General features: G+C 39.6%; 1 protein-coding gene across 4 annotated transcripts in view; it reads left to right on the top strand.

Annotated features, from left to right (window-relative positions):
- The window catches only part of LOC126253639 (cyclin-L1), a 69480-nt gene extending 67885 nt beyond the window's left edge, over positions 1 to 1595 (top strand). For all 4 annotated transcript variants that reach the window (XM_049955129.1, XM_049955131.1, XM_049955130.1 and 1 more), the window contains one exon: positions 1319 to 1595. In XM_049955129.1, coding sequence (XP_049811086.1) covers positions 1319 to 1460 — 142 coding nt within the window. In that variant the 3' untranslated portion in view covers positions 1461 to 1595. The remainder of the gene's footprint in view (positions 1 to 1318) is intronic.
- Positions 1596 to 24148: the final 22553 nt, after the last annotated feature.

Raw genomic sequence — 24148 nt, forward strand, 5'->3', positions numbered from 1 at the left:
CATGGGGATTAAGGAAAGGCAAACCTATGTTTCTAGCATTTGTAGACTTGGAGGAAGCTTTTGACAATGTTGACTGGAATATTCTCTTTTAAATTCTGAAGGTGGCAGGGGTAAAATACAGGGAGCAAAAGGTTATTTACAATTTGTACAGAAACCAGATGGCAGTTATAAGAGTAGAGGGACATGGAAGGGAAGCAGTGGTTGGGAAGGGAGTGAGACCGGGTTGTAGCCTATCCTCGATGTTATTCAATCTGTATATTGAGCAAGCAGTAAAGGAAACAAAAGAAAAATTCAGAGTAGGAATTAAAATCCATTGAGAAGAAATAAAAACTTTGAGGTCCACTGATGACATTGTAATTCTGCCAGAGACAGCAAAGGACCTGCAGTTGAACGATATGGCTGTGTCTTGAAAGGAGGGTATAAGATGAACATCAACAAAAGCAAAACGAGGATAATGGAATATAGTGGAATTAAATTGGGTGATGCTGAGGGAATTACATTAGGGTGTGAGACACTTGAAGTAGTAAAGGAGTTTTGCTGTTTGGGGAGCAAAATAACTGATGATGGTCGAAATAGAGAGGATATAAAATGTAGACTGGCAATGGCGAGGAAAGTGTTTCTGAAGAAGAGAAATTTGTTAACATCGAGTATAGATTTAAATGTCAGGAAGACCTTTCTGAAAGTATTTGTGTGGAGTATAGCCATGTATGGAAGTGAAACGTGGATGATAAATAGTTTAGACAGGAATAGTATTAACCTTTCAAAATGTGGTGCTACAGAAGAATGCTGAAGATTAGATGGATAGATCAGATAACTAATGAGGAGGTATTGAATAGAATTGGGGAGAAGAGAAATTTGTGGCACAACTTGACTAGAAGAAGGGATCAGTTTCTAGGACATGTCCTGAGGCATCAAGGGATCACCAATTTAGTATTGGAAAGCAGCACGGAGGGTGAAAATTTTAGAGGGAGACCAAGACACTAAACAGATCAGATGGATGTAGGTTGCAGTAGGTACTGAGTGATGAAGCAGCTAGCACAGGATAGAGTAGCGTGGAGTGCTGCATCAAACCAGTCTCTGGACTGAATACCACAAACAACAACAACAACGACACAGTAGTGTGTATCTCTCCATTTTGCCCAGGAGATAGCAGCAGAGAGGTCTGACACTGACTTGATAGAAAGACAAAAGAGGATGGGTTCAGTTCAGTATTTACAAATTTGTTTTGATTTAGATTATGATAAAGCTAATGTAACAGATACACTAACTATCACCTATTATCTATTCATAAGGAACTTAATGATAGTATTTGTTGCAGGGAGAAGACGAGGCATCGTTCACGTTCTCGAAGCCATGAAAGTCGTCGTGGTGAAAATTATGACAGGTATTATTCTAGTGGAAAATCACGCAGTAGACATTCATCGCGTGGTGTTGAAGATCGGCCAAAGGAGCGTCGATAGCAAAGACAATGTGCACAGTTGTCCGATACTTGACTGCCTATTTATGGACACTATGAAGTGCGACGTGATACTTTTTTTAATATTTTGTGTGAAAATTGTAAATTTCTTGTACATTAAAATTTATATTTATAGTAATTTTTCGTTTGTGTCTACACTTCCCTATTGCTAACACTTGGTTTAAGAATAATGAAAGAAAGCTGTATATGTGGAAGAGATACTACAAGATTTCAACTTGATGTATAGGGTCTTTCATATATTACACAATTAAAAAAAATGCAATAATTAATTCAAAAGTACATCAAAATATTTTTTTTTTACTTTCATCTACATACATTCCCATTTAAGTGAGGAAAATTATATCAGGCATATGTCCACCTCCACTGTCTTGGCAGGCAGTTACTTGGTCTATGAAGTTTGTGATGACCCTCCCACGGACGTGTGTCTTGTGGTCATTAATGACATGTTAAGTTAAAGAACGGTTTGTGGTGTGTTCTGGTAGACCTTGGAATTCACACAACTCCATAAAAAGAAATCACATGGAGTAAGGTCACAAGATCTGGGAGGCCATTCCAGGTCGCCATGAAGTGAGATCACAGACTGAGGGAATTTTTCATGGACTAGAGTTATTGTCTAGCAGGATGTGCGACATGTAGCCCAGTCCTACTGAAACCACATACTGCCTGTATCACCTTCATCCAGAGCAGGCCAGAAATTGTTTCTGACCATTTCACTGTTAACATTTGCTGCATTACCTAATGTCGAAATTTTCAAGAAAGAAGAGGCCATTCACACCACCTGCCTATAAGCCACACCAAACTGTTGTTCGCAGTGGATACATGTGGCTGTCGTCGTTTCTTGGATCATCCTAGGGTTTTCTTGGCCCCATATACAGCAATTTTGTCGGTTAATGAGCCCACACAGATGAAAATATGTCACTGAAGATTATTCTTCTTCAAAAATTGTTGTCCTCTTCTTGTTTTGTGACAATCTACTTGTTGAAATTTTTGTTTCGAATAATTTATGGGTTTAAGATACCCAGTCAGCCAAATCTTGTACGGGTGTATATGAAGATCCTTTTTCAAAGTTCTTTGAGGCTCACAGCACACTACCCTGCACCAGTGCAATGTTTTGTTCCATATGAAGTGTATGGTTTTATCCAGGCGATTTTATGGTTGCAATGGACCCAGTTTCCTTGATTACGTTATCAGTCTCAGCTCTCTCGATGCTGTAGGAGCATTATTACGTGCAGAGATCCCTCAAAGTCTACAAACATTCTCTGCATAGCATTTGCCAGTTCTGTGATGGGTTTTCACGATAACATGTTCCTCCTTTGTGAACCGCTCCATGGCAACAGATCATGGAATACGCAAACAACAATTGATCAAGTAGTTAGAATAACAGTTGATATTAAAAGTAATTAATACAGTGCTGTAAACTTGAAAACAAAATTTTACCACTCTCTTTAAAAATTGTGTACTATATGAAAGACCCTTTATAAGGGCAAGACACATATTTCGGAACCAGATTTTAGACTGTAACACATTCACATGGGCAGCTGTGGACTCCGATCATAATTTTTTGATTATGAACTGTAGATTAAAGCTGAAGAATTTGCAAAAAGGTTAGGAAATTAAGGAGATGGGATGTGGGTAAGTTGAAAATTTGGAAGGAAGCCTTAGGCAACAATTGACTGAAACAGGGGAAAGGAATACAGTAGAAGACTATAGTTCGCCTTGATAGAATGAAATAGTGAAGGCAACAGATGATTAGAAAGATAAAGGGATGGTCCTTGGAGATCACAAGAAATACTGAATTTAATTGAGGAAAGAGGAAAACATAAAAATGAAGCAGGCGAAAAGGAATACAGATATCTAAAAAATGGATTGACAGAATGTGCAAAGCTGGTAAGCAGGAAAAGATAAGAGGATGAATACAAGTCTATAGAATTGTGTGTGACTAGGAGAAAGAAAGATGCTATCTGTAGGAAAATTAGAGAGACATTAGGAGAAGACAGAAGCAGGTGTATGATTTTGAATAACAGCTCTGATGGAAAATAATAGTAGCAAGCAAAGAAGGGAAAAGTGGAAGGAATGTATAGAGTGGCTATACATGGGAAATGCGTTTGAAGGCAATATTGTAGAAAGGGGAGAGAAGTAGATGGAGATGGGAGATATGATACTGTGAGAGGAATTTATTTAATTAGATAGATAAAAAGTCTACTCACCAAGCGGCGGCAGAACACACCCATAAAAGACTGTTGTAATTGGCAAGCTTTTGGAGCCAATGGCTCCTTCAGGCAGAAGGTTTGAAGGGGAAGAGAGAGGACTGGAAAAGTGTATGGAAAGGGATAAATTTCGGGAAAGTCAACCAGAACCGCAAGTCAGGTGAGACCTATTGCACAGAATGAGAAGGAAAGGCTTTCCAGTCCTTTTCTTTCACCCTTCTTCCTCCTCCTTCGGCCTGAAGGAGGAGCTACTGGCTCTGAAGGTTGCCAATTAAAACCATATTTTGTTTGTGTTTTCTGCCAGCACTTTTGAGTAGATTTTTTTATCTGTAATTAAATAATTTTGTTAATAATTGATCATTTTTGTTGTTGTATCTGAGTGGAATTTTGCAGAGCACAGAAAGATTTAAGCTGAAACAAGAACTGCTGATATCCTTGAGAGAGAGAGACAGACATGACAAAAATACTACATCTGATATGCAAGATATGAGGTCACTCAGACTTTAAGAAGAATGTAATAATTCCAAAGAAAACAAGTGTGAATGGTAGCGAATTATTAGTTGAACAAGTCATGGTGGCAAAATATTAACACGTTACTTACAGAAGAGTAAAAACTGGTAGAAGCTGACCTTGGGGAGGACCAGTTTGGCTTCTGGGGAAACTTTGGAATGTGTGAGGCAATAATGATCCAGTGACTTAGAAAAAGCTTATGAGAATGTTGACTGGAATACAAACTTCGAAATTCTGAAGATAGCAAGGGTAAAATACAGGGAGTGAAAGGTTATATACACTGCCAGTAGAAAAATAAATGCAAGATCCACAAGGACCATCCAGTGGTATCAGAGTATAACGTGCATAATGAAGGGTTGTAGTGTTAGTGATCCATTTGTCACATTTGGGAGGATAACAGTTCAAACACAAGTCCAGTTATGCAGATCTGTTTTCTGTGATTTCGCTAAATCATTCCAGGCAAATGCCAAGATGGTTCCTTTAAATGGGCACAGCCATTTTCCTTCCCTATCCTTGACACAATGCAAGCTTGTGCTCCTTATGTAACAACCTTGATGTCAACGGGATGTTAAACCCATTCATCATCCTCTCCTCTTTTCATTTGTCGTGGTCACTGTCAGTCACATGGTGCTCAGGAGGCCTGTCTGTCTGTCTGTCTGCATATCAATTCTGAAGGCAGTAACTGTTCTGAGTTTAGAGGCGAACAGTGTTTGTATTATTCATTCTATGATACAACCAGGCCCCCACAGATGAGTACATGCTTCTGTTGAACAGCTTCAACCATATGAATGGGAGCATACTGGTCTTGCGGGAAGTTGAACAGATGGAAGAGTTGACTGCAGAGTGGAATGGTGGCCCGTTGTCTTCAGTGATGAAAATAAGTAAGTGCTTTCTGTATACAAATGATGGAATACTCGTATATGGCATAGACCTGGTGAATTTTGGAGTGCATTTGTTCTTGACACTCGGGTCCCACCCCAGGCTTGCATGGCGTGGAGGGCAATCAGTTTACAACTCGCAGTCACATTTGGTGTTTCTGTAGGACAAAGTAACCAGTGCCCGCTACACTGCACAGGCTGTTATCCCATTGCAATTGTTGGTTCTTCAACAGGAAGGTGACGTGCTTTTTTAGCAGGATGATGCACATCCACATATGACTCCTCCAGCACATTGTGCTCTTCAGGGTGTACAACTGCCCTGCCCTGCCCAGCAAGACCACCAGATCTATCAGCTGAGCATATATGGGACATGGTGAAGTGGAAACTGACTCATTCTCCACGATCTGTAAGGACCATTGCCAAACTGCAAAAAAAGACGCAAGATGCTTGGGACAGTCTACTGCTGGATTCCATTCGGCACCTTTATCATCATTTACATACAAGAATACATGCCTGCATTGCCACCAGAGAGGCATACATTGTGAACTGATTGGGTACCCTTTACTGTGATGTGTGTTTCATTTGGTCTGAATTTATCATTTACTATTACAGTTATGAACTGCATGGCAACTCTTGTCCATAAAATGATCTTATCCTTGAGGGTGTCGCATTTCTTTTCCTGGCAGTGTAGAACATGTACAGAAACCAGACTCCAGTTACAAGAGTTGAGGGGCATGAAAGGGAAGAAGTGCTTCAGAAGGGAGTGAGACAAGATTTTAGCCCATGCCTCTTGTATGTCACTACTGATTAGGTGTGACAGTTCAGATCTGTCCTTTTTTTCATATTTTTCTTGCAACAATAATGTCATTGTAATGAAACCCACTCTGGCCCATATAATCTAGAAGAGTATCAACACATCAATGCATGTAAATCTTGCTTCCAGTATGTGCAACTGAAGCAAGCAGTTCAAGAAGTGACAAAATGCATGAGAGACAGTATCAGTGATAATGTCTGGGAGCAGCACAACCACGACCCATCTGCCGATGCAGTTGATAATAGAAGTATGTATTTGCAACCATCTAAGGTGAAAGTGGACCATTGAAGTCGAGATAAACATGTTGGAACTGTCCTTTGGGGATGTTGAATTGACCCAGTGGAGGTTGTGCATGGCATCAAACTTTACAACATTGACATGGTAAGCATGTGCACATCCAGGAGCAACAGCCTGACTTAACCCCTATCCAAATGAAGCATTAGTGACAAGGTGAGTAGCAGCCTTTAGGCCTGAATGAGGGAGGTCTGAACTGCCGAGAAGACTTTGTGCAACAGGGGGTGGAGGGTAGCTGTGGAGGTGTTACATAGCGTAGGGCACAAAGGAGACGGCATGGCTCGGTAGTCAGTGTGGTAGCATCATCTTGTTGCAAATGGCAGATATCCAGATTACCTTGTTACAGGCACACCAGTTTGTTCAAGTCCAAAAGTGAAGAAACGGTGTGTATAAGCGACATGTAATCACTGATGACATTATTTGTTCCTTTCATACAACAGACATCAGTGTTATACTGGCAAATGAGGTACATGCTATGAAAGTAGCTGGCTGTCAACTCAGCAGGATTACGGATGGCATCTGCAAGTATTTTGTGATAATTACAGATCGACCTTCTATGTCCTCATGAAAGTGACGGACCACCTTGTATATTGCAAACAGTGCCCTGTCAAAGATTAACCAATTACACTCACTTTCAGAAAAAAAAAACAGAACACCTTGAATAACTAGAGATAGGACATTCATATTAACAGGAAATGTACATTAGTATGTGCTGCAGAAATGATTAACATTCCTATCACCTCAGTTCAGCATGCACCCTGTTGCCTAGTAGGCACAGGGTCCACGTGTGATGGCATCAACGCGTATAAGGCACAGATAGCGTCCTGTATTATAGCTACCCATTCTGCATCACTTGGTTCCAAAATTAATTTGTGGTGGCCGGCATTGGGCCACAGTGCTGCACCTGTCGTTTCACCGTATCCCAAACATTTTTGATCGGCGACAAGTCTGGTGATCTGATGGACCAGGGCAAAAGACTGACATCCTGTGACACCAAGAAGGCATGTGTTCATGCAGCAACATGTGATCGTGCATTGGCTTGCTGAAAGATGATGTCTGGGGTGTTGTAGAGAAAGGGTATGGCTACGGATTGCAGGATGTCATTCATGTAGGTCACACTGCTCACCGTGTCCTGGACATGCACCAACTGTGATTTGTGGTTGTACCCAATAGCACCCCACACCATAAAGCCTCTAGTTGGCACTGTGTGTCTTTTGCAAATGCAGTCACTCTGATGCTGTTTCTCCTGTCTGTGGCTAACCAAAATGTGGCCATTATTTTCAAACAAACAGAACCTGGATTCATCCGAAAACACTATCTGATGCTATTCCTGTCCACAGTGACATCGTTCCATACACCATTGTCGTCTAGCATGTTTCTCCATATTCGTCAAAAGTAGGTGTAGAAGTGGCCGATGTGCATGTAACCAGTGCCACAATAAATGGCCACGGACTATCACCCCTGATAGTGTACGATGTGTTATACTGTTCCACTGTTGTGTCAGGACTGAGAGGAGAATGCAGATCTATCCTGCAATGCCATTAGGAGGAGGTATCGATCTGACCCATCTTGTCATGTTCTACAGCATTATGTGAAAAATCTATACACACTTGTTGCACTGCCAAAACACTTGGTCCTGCACGAGCAGCAATTTCCCAGATGGATGCATCACATTCTCTCATGCCATAAATGTGCCCTCTTTCAAAGTCACTAATTTGATGGAATGGTTTGCGCATACATCTGCGAGGCGCCCTGCAAGTCTGCTCAAGACGCACTGGTCCATTACCTTCAGTTTATAGTGACAACAAGAGCTGCATGCACATTTTACTGGTCAATGGTGTTGCAAGTCAGGGTATTGCGGCACATTGTAAAAGTGCACATGTCCTGTGTGCAGTTCGTGCGAACGTGGTTGCAACCTGGAGAGGTTAGAGTTCACATTCACATCTGATGCGAGCTGGTAGGCACACATGAGTGCGGAATTTGTATACGCTGAAAGGTAGGAGTGTCACTAACAAAAACGCTGTCTGCGCACCCTCAGCGGAATCCAAGTCATAATACTGGTGCCTGTCCATTGTGCAGGATTTGGCGTGAAAATGCAAATGTGTCACACACAAACACAGTTCAACGGAATACATCTGTGGTCACTAATGTGGCTATTCCTGTTCCCATGGCGAACTGATGGAGAATGATCACCAAGAGAAGAGCCAATGTACAGAGAAAGCACTTTTATTGAAGTTAGCACATTACAATAAGTGGCATAACATACACATAAAGTGCTGGTTGAAACCAGACTGAGTCAAAGATAATCACGAAGTCCGTCACAGTAGTTCTTGTTACAATCAATCTTTACATGTTCGATGACGGTGGGCACCACAAACCCCTTGAGCTTGTATCGTACATGCCGCTAATAATTCCGGCACATTGTGTCAGTCACTGAAAAGACAAAGGATGGTGTACATAAATTTCAGGCAGTCTCTTGTAACGGAACTACTGGAAACTCTCGGGAAAAGTTTGCAATGTAGGATTTTGTTTTGAAGATTACATCAAATTACACCACACTGAAAGTTAAGTGATGTTTTAAATGTAATCACTCGGAACTTTATGACCGCCTACCTAACAGCTGGTGGTGTCCACCTGCCATGGTGCATTATCTTGTTGAAAAATGCAGCTGCTACCAGGAAACGTGATCGTCATACGTGAATATTCCCCAGAGCATAATGGAGCCCGTGCCAACTTGTCTCCGTCCCATCATACATGTGTCAAGGAGCTGTCCCCCTGGAGGACAATGGAGTCGCACCCTCCATCAGCATGATGAAGAAAGTATTGGTATTCATCCCATGCAATGCTCTGCCACCGTGCCAACACCCAGTGCTGATGGTCAAGCGCCCATTTTTGTCACAGTTGCTGATGTCATGGCGTTAACATTGGCACGTGCATCTTTTATCGGCTGTGGAGGCCTATCGTTAGGACTGTTCGGTGCACTGTGTGTTCAGAAGCACTTGTAAACTGTGCAGCAATAAGGTCTGATGTTAGTTCCACACAGTTCGCTGCCTGTCCTGTTCCACCAGTCAGCCCAGCCTACAACTTCCAGTATCAGTAATGAGGGTTGGCTGCCCAACCTCATGATGTCTGGATATGGTTTCACCTGACAAGTCATGCAGTTTCTGAAATGCTTGTACCAAGCTTTGGGGCCATCACACACTGCTCCCAGTCAGACAGGTTGATTGTGCGCCATCCCTATTCTATACATGGAAAGCAAGCTCACTGACACTACATGCACCAGGTGTGTGTCTGACTAGCAGATGCCGTTATCACCTGGATGGGTTTATATTGATAGTAGGTCAGTGGTCATAACCTCTAGCTGATCAGTGTACTTTTAGTATTTCTTGAAAATTTAATTTTCTTTTGACAAATAGTCCCTACACTGGAGGAGTTTAAATAAAGCTCTACCTTTCTGTGCCAGCTCTCCACAAAAACTACTGCTCAAAAACTAGACATAAGAATGGAAACTACCACATTGGAACGTTTAGAATTTAAAAAAGTATGACTTTAGTGAATATTTTGTTGTTCTGTGCATGTACTGCATTTGATTGCTTTTGAGCAAAAAATCTGTTCTCTGTAAATTACAAGCTTATGTTATACACTACCCTATTTGCTAAATAATCTTCATGACATCTCACGTCTTGTAAAAAGATACCACTCACTGAATAGCAGAGGCTTTGAGTCATTGACTGAATTATAAAAAAAAGAAAGACTTTTCCATCTGTCTCATTTTCATTTGATTGCCCCCTTATGTATTAAGAAACTTGGTGGACCTAAAATAGGACCATGTGACACACCCCTGTCCCACTACTCTACAGAACCCCAATCAGATTCAAACCTCTTTCCGAGCTGAAGATAGAGGGTATCCTCCCGTTTGCCAGCTATTCCACAATGCTCCGATTTGTGTAAAAGTGCAGCATGCTGTGCACAGTCAAATGAGTCCATTGTTCGCAACTCATTGTTTAGCCCTTGAAAGTGCCTCTTAAACAGAACAACATTAATTTTAAACCCAGAATTTAAGTAAGATGTATAAATGGTAAAATCTTTTGCCTTTTGCATTTATCGTTGATGATTTTTTCCTTTTCATTCATCATGTGGTGTTCAACACACTCACTGCCACATGATCAGTGAGGGATGCTTCACCACCAGACCATGGCAGTCAACATGTCAAAGTCATTTATAGTGTGTCCTCCCTCACTGAAGAAGTAGTTTATAAAACAATATCTGAATCATACAAGTGTTATTGTCTTGGATGCTGGGAATGCTTTGACAACCATGTACATTATTTTCTTGTTGTTTCTTTTGTTGACAGTCACTGATAGCAAACTTGCTGATTTAAATCTTATCTGTTTCACATATCTGTAATTTTCGAGCAACCTAGGCCTACTGTTTGGTGTATGGCAGTATGAACCATTTCACACTATGGATGACAAGTCAGCTTTACTGTATTATTATGGTGTCATGCAGCTGTTGGGATTATATCATTAATAAAAATGTAGGTAGCTGAATGCAACCTTGAACTTATGGATGTATCTGCAAAACTAGACCAGACTATCTTCTAGCTTAAGTTTTTGTATTTAATCTGATTTACTGAGGGACATGGAGTTTTTCTCCCAAGTGATTTCGATTATTTTCTTCATTGTGTAGAATCTTACTTGGTTGTCTACTCTAAAATATACGTTGTAGCTTGCTGGCATACTCATGTTACCTATATTTGCTGCCAGAATACTCTACCCAGCCTTTAGTACGTCCAATTGCTGATTTGAAGATATTAATGAGATTTTTCGCTATGAGGGTTGAACATTTTACCTTACAACCTGTTAAGGTTATGCCACCTTCGTTACGTGGTTTTGTCAGTTGATCTCTGGTTACCTGAAACAACACAACTTTCCGAATAAACCAGCCAATGGACTTTCTGATTTGTGTGATATATTTTCTATTGACAGGTATAATGTGTGCAACATAACACAATTTGGATAGGACCAGTATGTTTACACATTCACTCCTTTGCATCAGGGAACCTTATACTTTTTCTACTATTCCTTTGGAACTGACATCAATTAACTCATTTTTTGTTTTTTTTCAATTTCGCTCTAACACTTCCGTTTCAACACTTCAGAGAAGGGATGTGGCATGGGATGAGTACTTCCATTTAGCTACAAGAGCTTTGTTGTTTATCGTTGCCCCTGCAGCTTATTTACAATAGGCCATTATTTCTGATACTTTTGCAGTTTCTTAGGATTCTGTAATTATAATGGTAACGTTATCAGCATGGGCGTTCACGATGAATTGCTGTGCAACGATATTTAACCTGGTAAACAAGTGACAAACAGTATCGTTGATATGGGGCAGCCCTGTTGGGCAGAACTTTGGACTGTTTTAGATTTTAGATTAGATTTACTTTCATTCCAATTGATCCGTAGTGAGGATGTCCTCCAGGATCTCTCTCTCTCTCTCTCTCTCTCTCACACACACACACACACACACACACACACACACACACACACACACACACACACACAAATTTTCAATGAACACATTATTGCACTGAAATTGTGCAGAAGTTATGTTGTACTTATATACAAATCAGTTGGTTTTACTAAGAAATTCATCAATGGAGTAGAAGGAGTTGGCCACCAATAAATCCTTTAGGCTTCTCTAAAACTGAATTTCATTGGTTGTTAAGCTTTTTATGGCTGCTGGCAAGTTATTGAAAATGTGTGTTCCTGAATAATGCACACCTTTTTGTACAAGACTTAGTGACTATAAATCCTTGTGAAGATTATTCTTATTTCTAGTATTGATTCCATGAATTGAGCTGTTGGTTTGAAAAAGTGATATATTTTTAATGACAAATTTAATTAAGGAATAAATATATTTGGAAGCAGTAGTTAGTATCCCTAGTTCCCTAAACAGGCTTCTGCAGGATGTTCTTGAGTTCACACTACATATAACTCTCACTGCACGTTTTTGTGCCCGGAAAACTTTAGCTTGGCTTGATGAATTACCCCAAAAAATAATCCCATATGAAATTATGGAATGAAAGTAAGCATAGTATGCCAGCTTTTTCATTTTTATTTCCCCTGTGTCTGACAAAATTCGCATTGCAAACAGAGATTTGTTAAGACGCTTCAGCAGTTCTGTGGTGTGCTCCTCCCAGTTGAATTTATTATCAAGCTGTAATCCCAAGAATTTAACACTGTCCACTTCTTCTATCTTCTTGTCATCGTATGTTAGACATATACTCTTGGGACACCCCTTACAAGTTCTGAACTGCATGTAGTGGGTTTTTTCAAAGTTTAGTGACAAAGAATTGGCTAGGAACCAGTGATTAATGTCCACAAATATTTTATTGGCTGAGCTTTCTAAGACTACACTTGATTTGCTATTTATTGCAATGTTTGTATCATCGGCAAACAAAACAAACTTGGCATCTGGTAATGTTACTGATGAAAGGTCATTGATATACACAAGAAAAAGTAATGGAACCTTGTGGGACCCCACATGTAATTAGTTCCCAGTTGGATGATGCCTGATAGCTTGATACATGTCTCTTTCCTAATAACACCCTTTGTTTCCTGCCAGAGATATAAGATTTGAACCATTTTGCAGCATTTCCTGTTATAATATTCTAGTGTACTTAAAAGGATATTGTGATTTACAGTCAAATGCCTTTGACAGATCACAAAATATACCAGTTGCCTGCAATTTTTTGTCTAATGAATTAAGCACCTTTTCACTGTAAGTGTAGATAGCCTTCTCAATATCAGTACTGTGTGAACGTATACAACTTTTGGCAACAGTATGTTTGATGTTAGGATCTCCGGAAGTCTTTTACCATTGATGCACCATTAACTGACTTTTAGGTATAACAATGTCTTGGTTCATCAGTGTTTGAACCTATAGAACAGTTCCTCATAAGAGAGAACTTTGCGATAAATCTTCAATGCACTGTTTTCTGGGAATGGCATACTGTCATAAACATGGAGGTATAATACCTGATATACGGCGAAATTCAATATGGCGTGCACAAAGTTCTGCACCTGTCGACTGCTATCAAGTTTCATAGTCAGATCAAGCGACATGTCATTTTTACATCACTTCACACCAAGCTCTGAATGTGTCTCTAGCTTCTCCCAGCAAAATGCTTACTCTAACCTGGCTCGCCGCCATTTTCAGCAACTTAGGTTGGCGGCATCCTTTTCGGTAGTTTTCTGAACTAATTTGCCAGTAACACATTAAAGAAACAAAATCTTTGAGAGTTTGTCTTGCACATTTGATATCATTTGTTATGTTGCGTTTAGCCATTTACTTATACCAGTTTTCAAAAATATTTCATGAACCTTATAATTATTGTAACCTGTATTTTCCTTACAACATCATGTCCAGTGTGCACACAATGCCACCAGGTGTCATTCATTCTCATGGTGAACAGTTCACGATGGATGAGATCTTTCATGGACTACAGTCACTATAAAGAATCTTAAAAAAAATCGCGTACTGCACAATAGCTGTAAAACAGAGCATATAGAGAAACTAAACGAAACATGTATGACTGTCTAAAGTGAAATGCTTTCAATGATTAGCAAATTATTATCAAAAGACCCCATGAAACCCTTCGAAGTTCTAATAATATTGTCAGAAGCATGGATGATACACAAACCAAAACAAGGGGAGAAATGCTAATCTCCGTTTTCAAATGTTCCTTTACAGAGTTTCAGAGGTTGTGCTCTAGATTAATTCTTGTATCACTACAGAGTTGAACGGTATAGGTATTAGTGGCTTTAGTGCACAGTGGTATTGAGAAATAGCTGAAATCGCTAGGATTAAACAAGACTCCAGGGCCCAATGGAATCCTCAGACACTACATAATTTGCAGTTGAGTTAACTCCCATTAGAACCATAGTACATCGTAGATCCCCCGAATGAAAAACTGTACTCAGAGGCTGGAAGAAAGCACAGGTCACACATATGCACAAGAAGAGTAGTAGAAGCGACCAACAATATAGAACTGACATCCCTCTGCTGCAGATTCTTAGAACAGATTCTATGTTCAAACGTAAAGAGGTAGCGGTATCTTAGCAAACGCAGGTACTACATGCAAGAGATAAAGCGATTTGTAATTAATTAATTTGTTGTTATATTTCAAAGATAAAACTGTACATTATACCTGTTTCACTCACAAACATACATTACATATATGTCTGTGATCACTCAATATTTTCGATCTTCGACTTAAAGAATAACCAACCGCGCGGTCAGAAGCGCCTTATCACGGTCCTCGCGGCTCCCCCGTCGGAGGTTCGAGTCCTGCCTCGGGCATGGGTGTGTGTGTGTGTGTTGTCTTTAGCGTAAGTTACTTTAAATTACATCAAATAGTGTGTAGGCTTAGAGACCGATGACCTCAGCAGTTTGATCTCATAAGATCTTACCACAAATTTCCAATTAAAGAATAACCAAGGCCTATATAGCCTCCTGTCCGCGATAATGCAAGGGCACTCTTTCTTGTTACACGTAATTACGACAGTAATTATGATCATATATTAATGAATTTATATTTTATTTCATAACCATCGAATACAGTTCCTGTAACTAATGCTACGTCCAGAAATTTTTCTCTCTTTCAGTTTCTAATAACGCTGTGAAGCGATTGGTTTGGTGATGTGTCGATATGCACGCCATCCGCTCCGCGCACCATTATACGCAGATTCCGTAAGTCGAAATTTGCAGTGTAAATTTTTTGTCACAAGGTCCGACCAATGTTTTTTGATAATGCAAAACTTTTTTCATATTATATTCAGAGGCGGAGTAACATATGGGCCCACTAGTAAGGGATTAGGGGCTGCAGCTTTAGAGGGCGGCATTTTTTGCACTCTATTTATTCTACGTTTTAAGATAACTGCATTTACAAATGATAAAAATCATTAATATTGTGAAATGTCTTGGTAGTTTAAACAAGCCCTAAGAACGACAATTGGCAATACAAGCTATGAAGTGTTATTGGTCTACTTGGTCACTGAATGGAAATTGAAAACTCAGTTTCCGGATGGAGTCGTGTTTGTGAAATTGCTGAATAATGTTTCAAAGTTAGCTATCAGGATGACAATGAGCTTTGAGAATGCTGTCGGCTTCTAATATCTGTTCATCGAGAACAGAGAAAGAGGTGACAATGAAATTAAATTATTCTGCATTGTTGGTCTTCTCTACGATTTCATTTCGTAGCTCAGTTCGGACAAGTAATCTAAGTTAGTCAGTTGATCACTGTCGTGTTTAAAGTAAAAAGCTTTGTACTCTTGTGACGTGTGGTATGATTTTGTACTCGATGCTTTTTATTTACAAACTTATTTTCTTTTGTGTTGGTTGCCAGGTTCGTTAAGTATCTTTAACGTGTATAATAGTGACAAAAACAAAATTGGAAAATTAAGTGGGATGGTCCATCGGAAATTAGCGGAGGAAAAACGAGAACGAGAAGCTAATGTTCTAAAGACACTTGGTAGAGTAGACATATTCTTCAAAAAAACAGTGTTGCTGGTTCGATTTCGATTTCAAGTAAGTGCTGCTACGGTTATAAAAGAAGTAAAGAAGTAAATTTAAAAATGAAGAGAAACAAATTGTTCCTGAGTTGGGGTCTCACAAAAACCGAAATATCGAATCAGATATTACGAAAAAAAAGGTTAGTGATGATCTTGCGGAATGGTGTGTTAATGAATAAACAATCGACTTTCTTTTACGCCGTGGCATCAATCAAAATTGTAACGGTGAGTTTTCCAATTCACGAAGATCAATAGGTGTTAAAACCAGATGCGTAAACAAAAACTTATTTTATCGTTAACTAAATAGTGAATCAACTTTGTGTAATTACTTAGTATACTCCTGTAGCACTGGTGCTATTTTTTGTGCATCATGTAAGTTGTTCAGATAGAAGACCGCAATTGCTACTATTGGTATTTCACATTGGAGAAATATTTCTCGTATTTTATCTCATTATGAAAAATCACTTGAACACAAAAATTTTGCGTTTCCACTTTTAATAAGGAAAAAATCACTTGGAAAGATAGAAAACCATTTTCGAATTGTTCGTTGAGACAGAAAAAATGTACTGACGCAGTGTGTTGAAAAGGATGTTTGCAGTAGTGAAGAAGCTAACAAGTGGCGGACTATCCCTCGTTGGACACGGTGAAAAATTCCATTCATTACATAACGGGCAATTTATGATGTCTCTTGAACTTATAGTCGAGTTCGATCCTTTTGTCCCAGAGCACACTGAACGATTTGAAAATCCAGGACAGGAACACCCAACTATTTATCTTGCATAATAACTGATGAAGTGCGTACCAAGATATGTGAACGAGATTGGTGAGCCTGTTGAACGTCTCTTTTTGTTTTTACCAAGCAAGGAACAGGAGCCTGAAAACCTTGCTGAGGCCGTTTTGAAAGTCCTGTCTACAAATTCCGTTGATGTTACTACATTCTTTGAGTTTAGTTGGTACTAATAGTGCAAGTTGATGCTAGGAAGTATGTTCATTTTTCGATTTAGTGCAAAGCGTTTTTAATTTTTTCTCTGGTCCTACACAACGCTGGGATCAACTTCTTTCTTTCTTGAAACCAGGAAGCAAAACAGTTAAACGTTTATCAAAAACGCGTTGGTCAGCAAGAGAGAATGCATGTGTAAGTCTAAAAGACAACTGGGAGAACGTTATCAGTGGCCTCACACATGTTACCAATAACACCCGTGAAAAACCACTTGCCCGAAATGAGGCTTCAGTTTTAGTACATCAACTCCGTAGACTAGAAACAGTTATCATGACGACAGTTTGGAAGGAAACGCTCCAGAGATTTAACGGTGTAAATGTGAAACTGAAAAGTGTAAATACTGAAACTGAAATAGTGCATTAATTATATGAATCACTTGTTAGATTTTATTAGCTCTATTTGTGGCATATTCGACTATTGTGAAAATTAATCCACGGGGATTATGGCTGATATGGGCTACGAATGCACTTAAAAAAGATCGAGGAAATGCAAATTTCTTGGTGATGAAGAAGCAGACACTGAAGAAGTTCTTCTGAGTGGTTGGGAGAAACTCAGAGTCGAAACATTTTTCCCAGTACTCGACAACTTGTACGCTGAATTAGTGAGGAGGAAGGAAAGTTATAAAATACTTTCAGACTCCTTTATAGGTTTTAGTAAACTTAAGAATAGTTCACCAGACGTTATTTCTGAAGCATCATATGAAACTGATTTAGAACCTTCCTTCCCAAGAGAATGTGTGCATTTGGCGGCGCTTTTGAAATCTTGTGAGATTAGTGATGTACAAGTCGAAATGAGTAAATTTCAACACAAGGAGAGGTTACAGCCCATGTCTCCAAATGTCGATATTACTCTTAGAATGTTTCTACTTATGCCACTTACAAAATGTTCAGCAGAACGCTAGTTTTCGGCGCTTAGAAGGCTGAAATCATACCTGCATTCTACCTCGTCTGAGAAAAGACTGAACGGCTTGACCATTCGTCACGTCATAGCTGACCTCTTAACTGACCACCATCTCAACTATAAAGGCATGATTAACAAGTTTGCAGCCATAAAAGTCAGACGCAGAGTTTTCTGACTGGTGAATTTTGTTTATTTCATCATCATCATCATTTAACAGTTCCAGTTTCCCGGGTACTGGTAATGTGCCTCTTCCACTTCGTCCTGTGCTGTTCACGGAGGACACCATCCACTGTCCATCCTCTGGTCAGTAGATCAGCCTTAATGAAGTCCATACATCGGGTTCGAGGTCTTCCTTGAGGTCTTTTCCCATCCACCTGTCTTTCCAAATTTCTTTTGGCTGTTCTAGTTCGCTCCATTCTCATCACATACCCGTGCCATCGAAGTCTAAAATGGTTCTGAGCACTATGGGACTCAACTGCTGCGGTCATTAGTCCCCTAGAACTTAGAACTAGTTAAACCTATCTAACCTAAGGACATCACAAACATCCATGCCCGAGGCAGGATTCGAACCTGCGACCGTAGCGGTCTTGCGGTTCCAGACTGCAGCGCCTTTAACCGCACGGCCACTTCGGCCGGCTCCATCGAAGTCTAGATGCGGCAATTCGATGTAATAGGGAAATGTTTATTCCGGCTTCTTTCCTCAACTCGTCATCCCTTACGTCCATCTTGGTCTTCTGGATGGTGGATCTAAGAAATTTCGTCTCTGATGCTTGCAGCGTTGACCATTCTCTTTTTGTGAGGGTACATGTTTCAATACCATAGGTCAATATTGGTATGAAGTAGCTATTAAACATCATCAGTTTGGCCAGTTTTGGAATCAAGTCATCCCATAAAAGAGATCTTATTGTTGGTAGAATTCAGATCCTTTTTGCACGCTGTTGGTGATTTCATTTCCGCCCAAATTATCATTGGTGATTATACTTCCAAGGTAAGGAAACTGTCCACACACTCTACTTATTGGTCTCCTAGTTTCAGACTTGCTGATTGTTCATCTCTGTTGACTGCCATCACCACAGTCTTGGTCTTGCTGATGTTGAGGTTATATTTCTGGAACTGAGATTTCCATTCATCGAGTCTGTTCTGTACTTCCTCTTCAGTTTCACCCCATATCATGATGTTATCAGCAAAGGCAAATGCATTCAGTGCACCTGACTTCTCCTTGGCGTTCTTCATTATAGTATCCATATCAGTGATGAATAGTAGTGGGGACAGTGCACTTCCTTGCTAAACTCCACTCCTGTTATCAAACCATTAGATTAGATTAGATTAGATTAGTACTTGTTCCACAGATCATGAATACGACACTTCGTAATGATGTTGAACGTGTCAGGTTAATAAAAGGTGTCTATACAAGGTATTACATTACACAAAATATTACATGACACTCAATATTTTTTAATTTTTTTCTTTTTTTTTCTTTTTTTTTGGTGGGGCTCGGGAAATTACCCACTTACTACATCCAAAAATTCATCTAATGAGTAGAAGGAGTTGCCATTAAGAAATTCTTTTAATTTCCTTTTAAATGCTATATGGCTATCTGTCAGACTTTTGATGCTATTAGGTAAGTGGCCAAAGAATTTTGTGGCAGCATATTTACCCCCTTCTGAGCCAAAGTTAGATTTAACCTTGAGTAGTGAAGATCATCCTTTCTCCTAGTGTTGTAGCCATGTACACTGCTATTACTTTCGAATTCGTTCAGATTGTTAATAACAAATTTCGTAAGTGAATATATATATTGTGAGGCTACAGTGAAGATCTCTAGCTCTTTAAATGTCTGCAGGATGATCTTGGATGAGCTCCAGCAATTATTCTGATTACACGCTTATGTGCAATGAACACTCTTTTACTCAATGATGAGTTACCGCAGAATATGATGCCATACGAAAGCAGAGAATGAAAATAGGCTTGGTAAGTTAATTTACTCAGATGTATATCGCCAAAATTTGCAATGACCCTAATAGCATAAGTAGCTGAACTCAAACGTTTCAGCAGATCCTCAGTGTGTTTTTTCCAGGTCAACCCCTCATCAATGCATACACCTAGAAATTCTTAATATTCTACCTTAGCTACCGATTTCTGATCGAAGTCTATATTTATTAATGGTGTCATTATATTTACTGTGTGGAACTGTATATACGTGTTTTGTCAAAGTTTAATGAGAGCCCATTTGCAGAGAACCACTTAATGATTTTCTGAAAAACATCGTTTACAATTTCACCAGTTAATTCTTGTCTGTTGGGTGTGATAGCTATACTTGTATCATCGGCAAAAAGTACCAGCTTTGCATCTTCACATGATGATCGTCCTTCCCCAATTTGTACACAGCTAGTACATTCTTTGTGCAACATCTGAATTTTTCTTATTAGTCCTTCAGGCACATTCTTTTTCCTCAGGCATTCCCAGGTCTTATCTCTTATAACACTATCATAAGCTTTTTCTATATCCAGGAATACAATGACCAGGTTCTTGCCTTTCTCTCAATACTTTTCCATCAATATGCGGGTGCATATTAGTTTTAAGAATTTCAGGTTATTATGTAATTCTTATTAGCAACTTAGACCACACTCATTATGATTTAAAAACGATATAATTTTAATTTAAAATATATTTTTGGAGGGGCGCTTTTATTATGATGTGCCTAAGAGAGAGTTTTAAATCCCACACTGATTATGCTTCCTTCGTATTATCATAGTCTACCGTCACCAAGCTCATCTGCTCTCCAACAACGACTCTTTTATCTGACTCCTACGAAATCAGGTAACGGAGGAGTTTTATTTTGGCCCAACACTAAGATAGCTTAATCAAAATTGAACTCATTATGCGGCCTCTTTCCTTGTTCTGCTCGTGCTGTGGTCGCTGTGATGCATCCCGATTCCGAACAATTAGTTTTCAGAGCAATTAAGTACATTCATTACTTTTCAGTCACATTTCTTATTTTATTTTGAAGGCGATACATTACATTCACCACACGGTGATAGGACCTTATACACTTTCTTGACAAGTAAAATCTGTGTACTGTCACATTCTTATAATCTTCTCGTATTTATTTCATGGAAGTTATATGTGGCAAACACAAAGAGAAGAAATCGAGTGGAAAGAGTAAAAAGGAAAAATTGTACAATAAGGAAAATTGGATAATTATACAATTATTGAAAGTTGTGTGTACTACGCTATTAAAGAACTGGTAAGAATTTCATTGGCAGTTTTTTTTTTTTTTTCTTTTCTGGACATAGAGTGGTCTTTGCTCATTCAAGTTAGGTTCTGATTTGTAGATTAAATTTTACAAAAGTAGATAATTTTCTTCATTTATTAAAAAAGTTGTCATTTGCCACGTTTGTTGTTTTTATTTGTTCACAACTAGTTTCAGCCTTCTAAGGCATTTTCAAGTGATATTGTGGTGTTGCAGTAGAAGACTGGGCCTTAGACATTGAAATGTCAGCGTCTTTAAATTTGTGTTTTTAATTCGTTTTGGTTCACAAAAGTGCTGTCGTCATGCGGCAGAGGGTGACGCGGCGGCCGGTCGGGTGGAGGGTACTGTGGGCCTCATGGCGGAGTTACCTCTTACCTCAGCCTTCATCTACTTCTGCATGAACATACATGTCTGCAAGCCACTGTATTGTGTAAGGTGGAGGGTAGTGCAACAAAAGGTTGTTCTGAAATGATACTGAAAGAATTTAGAGGGTTACTTGCGTATAACTAATTTATGAACAAGCTGTATACTGTGAAGTAGTAACTCCTAAAATAGATGTCTACTCGACTATATAAGGTGAGCATTACGTATTAGTATTACAGCACGTTTTTGAGCAATTAAAACTTTCTTTCTTAAAGATGAGTTACCACAGACCATTATTTCGTTGAATGAAAATATGGAAAATACAGGGTGATTCAAAAAGAATACCACAACTTTAAAAATGTGTATTTAATGAAAGAAACATAATATAACCTTCTGTTATACATCATTACAAAGAGTATTTAAAAAGGTTTTTTTTCACTAAAAAACAAGTTCAGAGATGTTCAATATGGCCCCCTCCAGACACTCGAGCAATATCAACCCGATACTCCAACTTGTTCCACACTCTCTGTAGCATATCAGGCTTAACAGTTTGGATAGCTGCTGTTATTTCTCGTTTCAAATCATCAATGGTGGCTGGGAGAGGTGGCCAAAACACCATATCCTTAACATACCCTCATAAGAAAAAATCGCAGGGGGTAAGATCAGGGCTTCTTGGAGGCCAGTGATGAAGTGCTCTGTCACGGGCTGCCTGGCGGCCGATCCATCGCCTCGGGTAGTTGACGTTCAGGTTTATACCAACGTTTAATACACCACCTATCAGGAGGTTTAACACCATACTTCGTTCGAAATGCACGCTGAACAACTGTCGTCGATTCACTTCTACCGTACTCAATAACACAAAAAGCTTTCTGTTGAGCGGTCGCCATCTTAGCATCAACTGACGCTGACGCCTAGTCAGCAGCGCCTCAAGCGAACAAATGTACAACTAAATGAAACTTTATAGCTCCCTTAATTCGCCGACAGATAGTGCTTAGCTCTGCCTTTTGTCGTTGCAGAGTTTTAAATTCCTAAAGTTGTGGTACTCTTTTTGAATCACCCTGTATAACTTACTGATTTCTCTCTCTCCAAGATTTGGGATGATTCAAAGTGCAAACGTGGCTGAACTGGATTGTTTTAGAAGTTAAAAAATGTGTTTTTTTCCATTTCAGTTTCTCATCAGCATAGAAATTTAAAAATTTCGTCACCATGCGTTACATTTGTCACTGGTGCAGGATCCCTAGATGTGCAGAACTGAATATGTTGTATCTTTTTGGAAGTGACAGCGGGGCTGTTTGCAGGAAACCACTCAACAGTACTTAGAGAACACCATTCACCATTTTTTCTATTGTTGTACGTTTGTTTGGACTGATGTCTTCTGCAGCAAGAACTAATTCTACTTCTTGTATTCTAGAGGGAAGATTGTTTATACAGGGTGCAACAAAAAGGTGTGGTCAAATATTCAGGAAACATTCCCCACACCTAAAGGAAGACATGGATCTGGAAACATTTTATTTCCATGTTAGAGTTCATTTTATACTTCCCTTCATGATCACATTAATCACGGTAAGCATACAGGAAAAAAAAAAAGTATCAGTACAATACGAAACACCTTCCTAAATGAAATGTTCAAAATGCCCTCGGTTAGCAAGGATACATATACGAAACCACCATCGCATTGAATCCCCTATGCGCTGATGTATCGATGGAGAATTGCGTATTCACAGCCGCCCACAATATGGGCATCAAGACTCTGTACCTCTTTCACCGGGTATTCTGTATACAAGAGCTTTCAAATGCCTCCACCATTAAAATTCTAGTGGGTTTAGCTCGGGAAAGCGTGGAAGCCAAGGAATTTGTCCACCTGTTTCTCTCTAAGAGCCGCGCGGGATTAGCCGAGCGGTCTGGGGCATTGCAGTCATTGACTGTGAGGCTGGTCCCGGCGGAGGTTTGAGCCCTCCCTAGGGCATGGGTGTGTGTGTTTGTCCTTAGGATAATTTAGGTTAAGTAGTGTGTAAGCTTAGGGACTGATGACCTTAGCAGTTAAGTCCCGTAAGATTTCACACACACACACACACACACACACACACTCTCTCTCTCTCTCTCGTTGTTCTGGACGTCTCTCCCGATGCAAACGTTGAACGCCACTGCCATTACCATTTGCTGATTCGTACAGGGAATGGGCATTTCCGCATTTGAGTACACTTCCCTTGCACTGCACTAGAAACTAAGTCTGTGATGCTACGTGCTTGATGCTAGTAGAGGAATGAAGTTAGTCGCATGTCAACACAAGCAACTAAGTGAGTCACATGTCAACATTACCCTCGTTCTATTAGAACGACAAACATTGACAGTGAACCAGGAGTAACAACTTACTACACATTCTAACCAAACGTAACCAAGAGAGTATTTTGAACATTTCGTGTAAAAGAACGCTTCATGTAATCTGGTACATTCTGTTTATGTGTGTTACCATGATTACTGTGATTATGAAGAGAAACAGAAAATGAACTCTAACATGCGTTTCAGGACCCATGTCCATATAGCACATTTTATTCATCTTCGTGAGAAATACATCCTGAAAGTTTGGCCATACCACTTTGATACACCTTGTGAATCAATAGTGGACGTAGGATTAAGCCTTGTGAAACGCCATAAGTAATTTCTCCCCAGCCAGAAGACTACTCTCCTGGTTACATTGATTGGAATTAAGTTATTAAGTGCAACTTACTGCATTCTTTTTGTTGGATATGACATTATCCATTGACTGGCTATATCATCAGTTCCATAAAGCCTATATTTATTTAGGAGGAACCTGTACATATCACACCCCAACAAGAAGTGACGTAAGTCGGAAAATGGCAGTTATTAGTTTATGTCGCT

Source organism: Schistocerca nitens, chromosome 4 (assembly GCF_023898315.1).
Source record: "Schistocerca nitens isolate TAMUIC-IGC-003100 chromosome 4, iqSchNite1.1, whole genome shotgun sequence".
NCBI lineage: Eukaryota > Metazoa > Arthropoda > Insecta > Orthoptera > Acrididae > Schistocerca > Schistocerca nitens.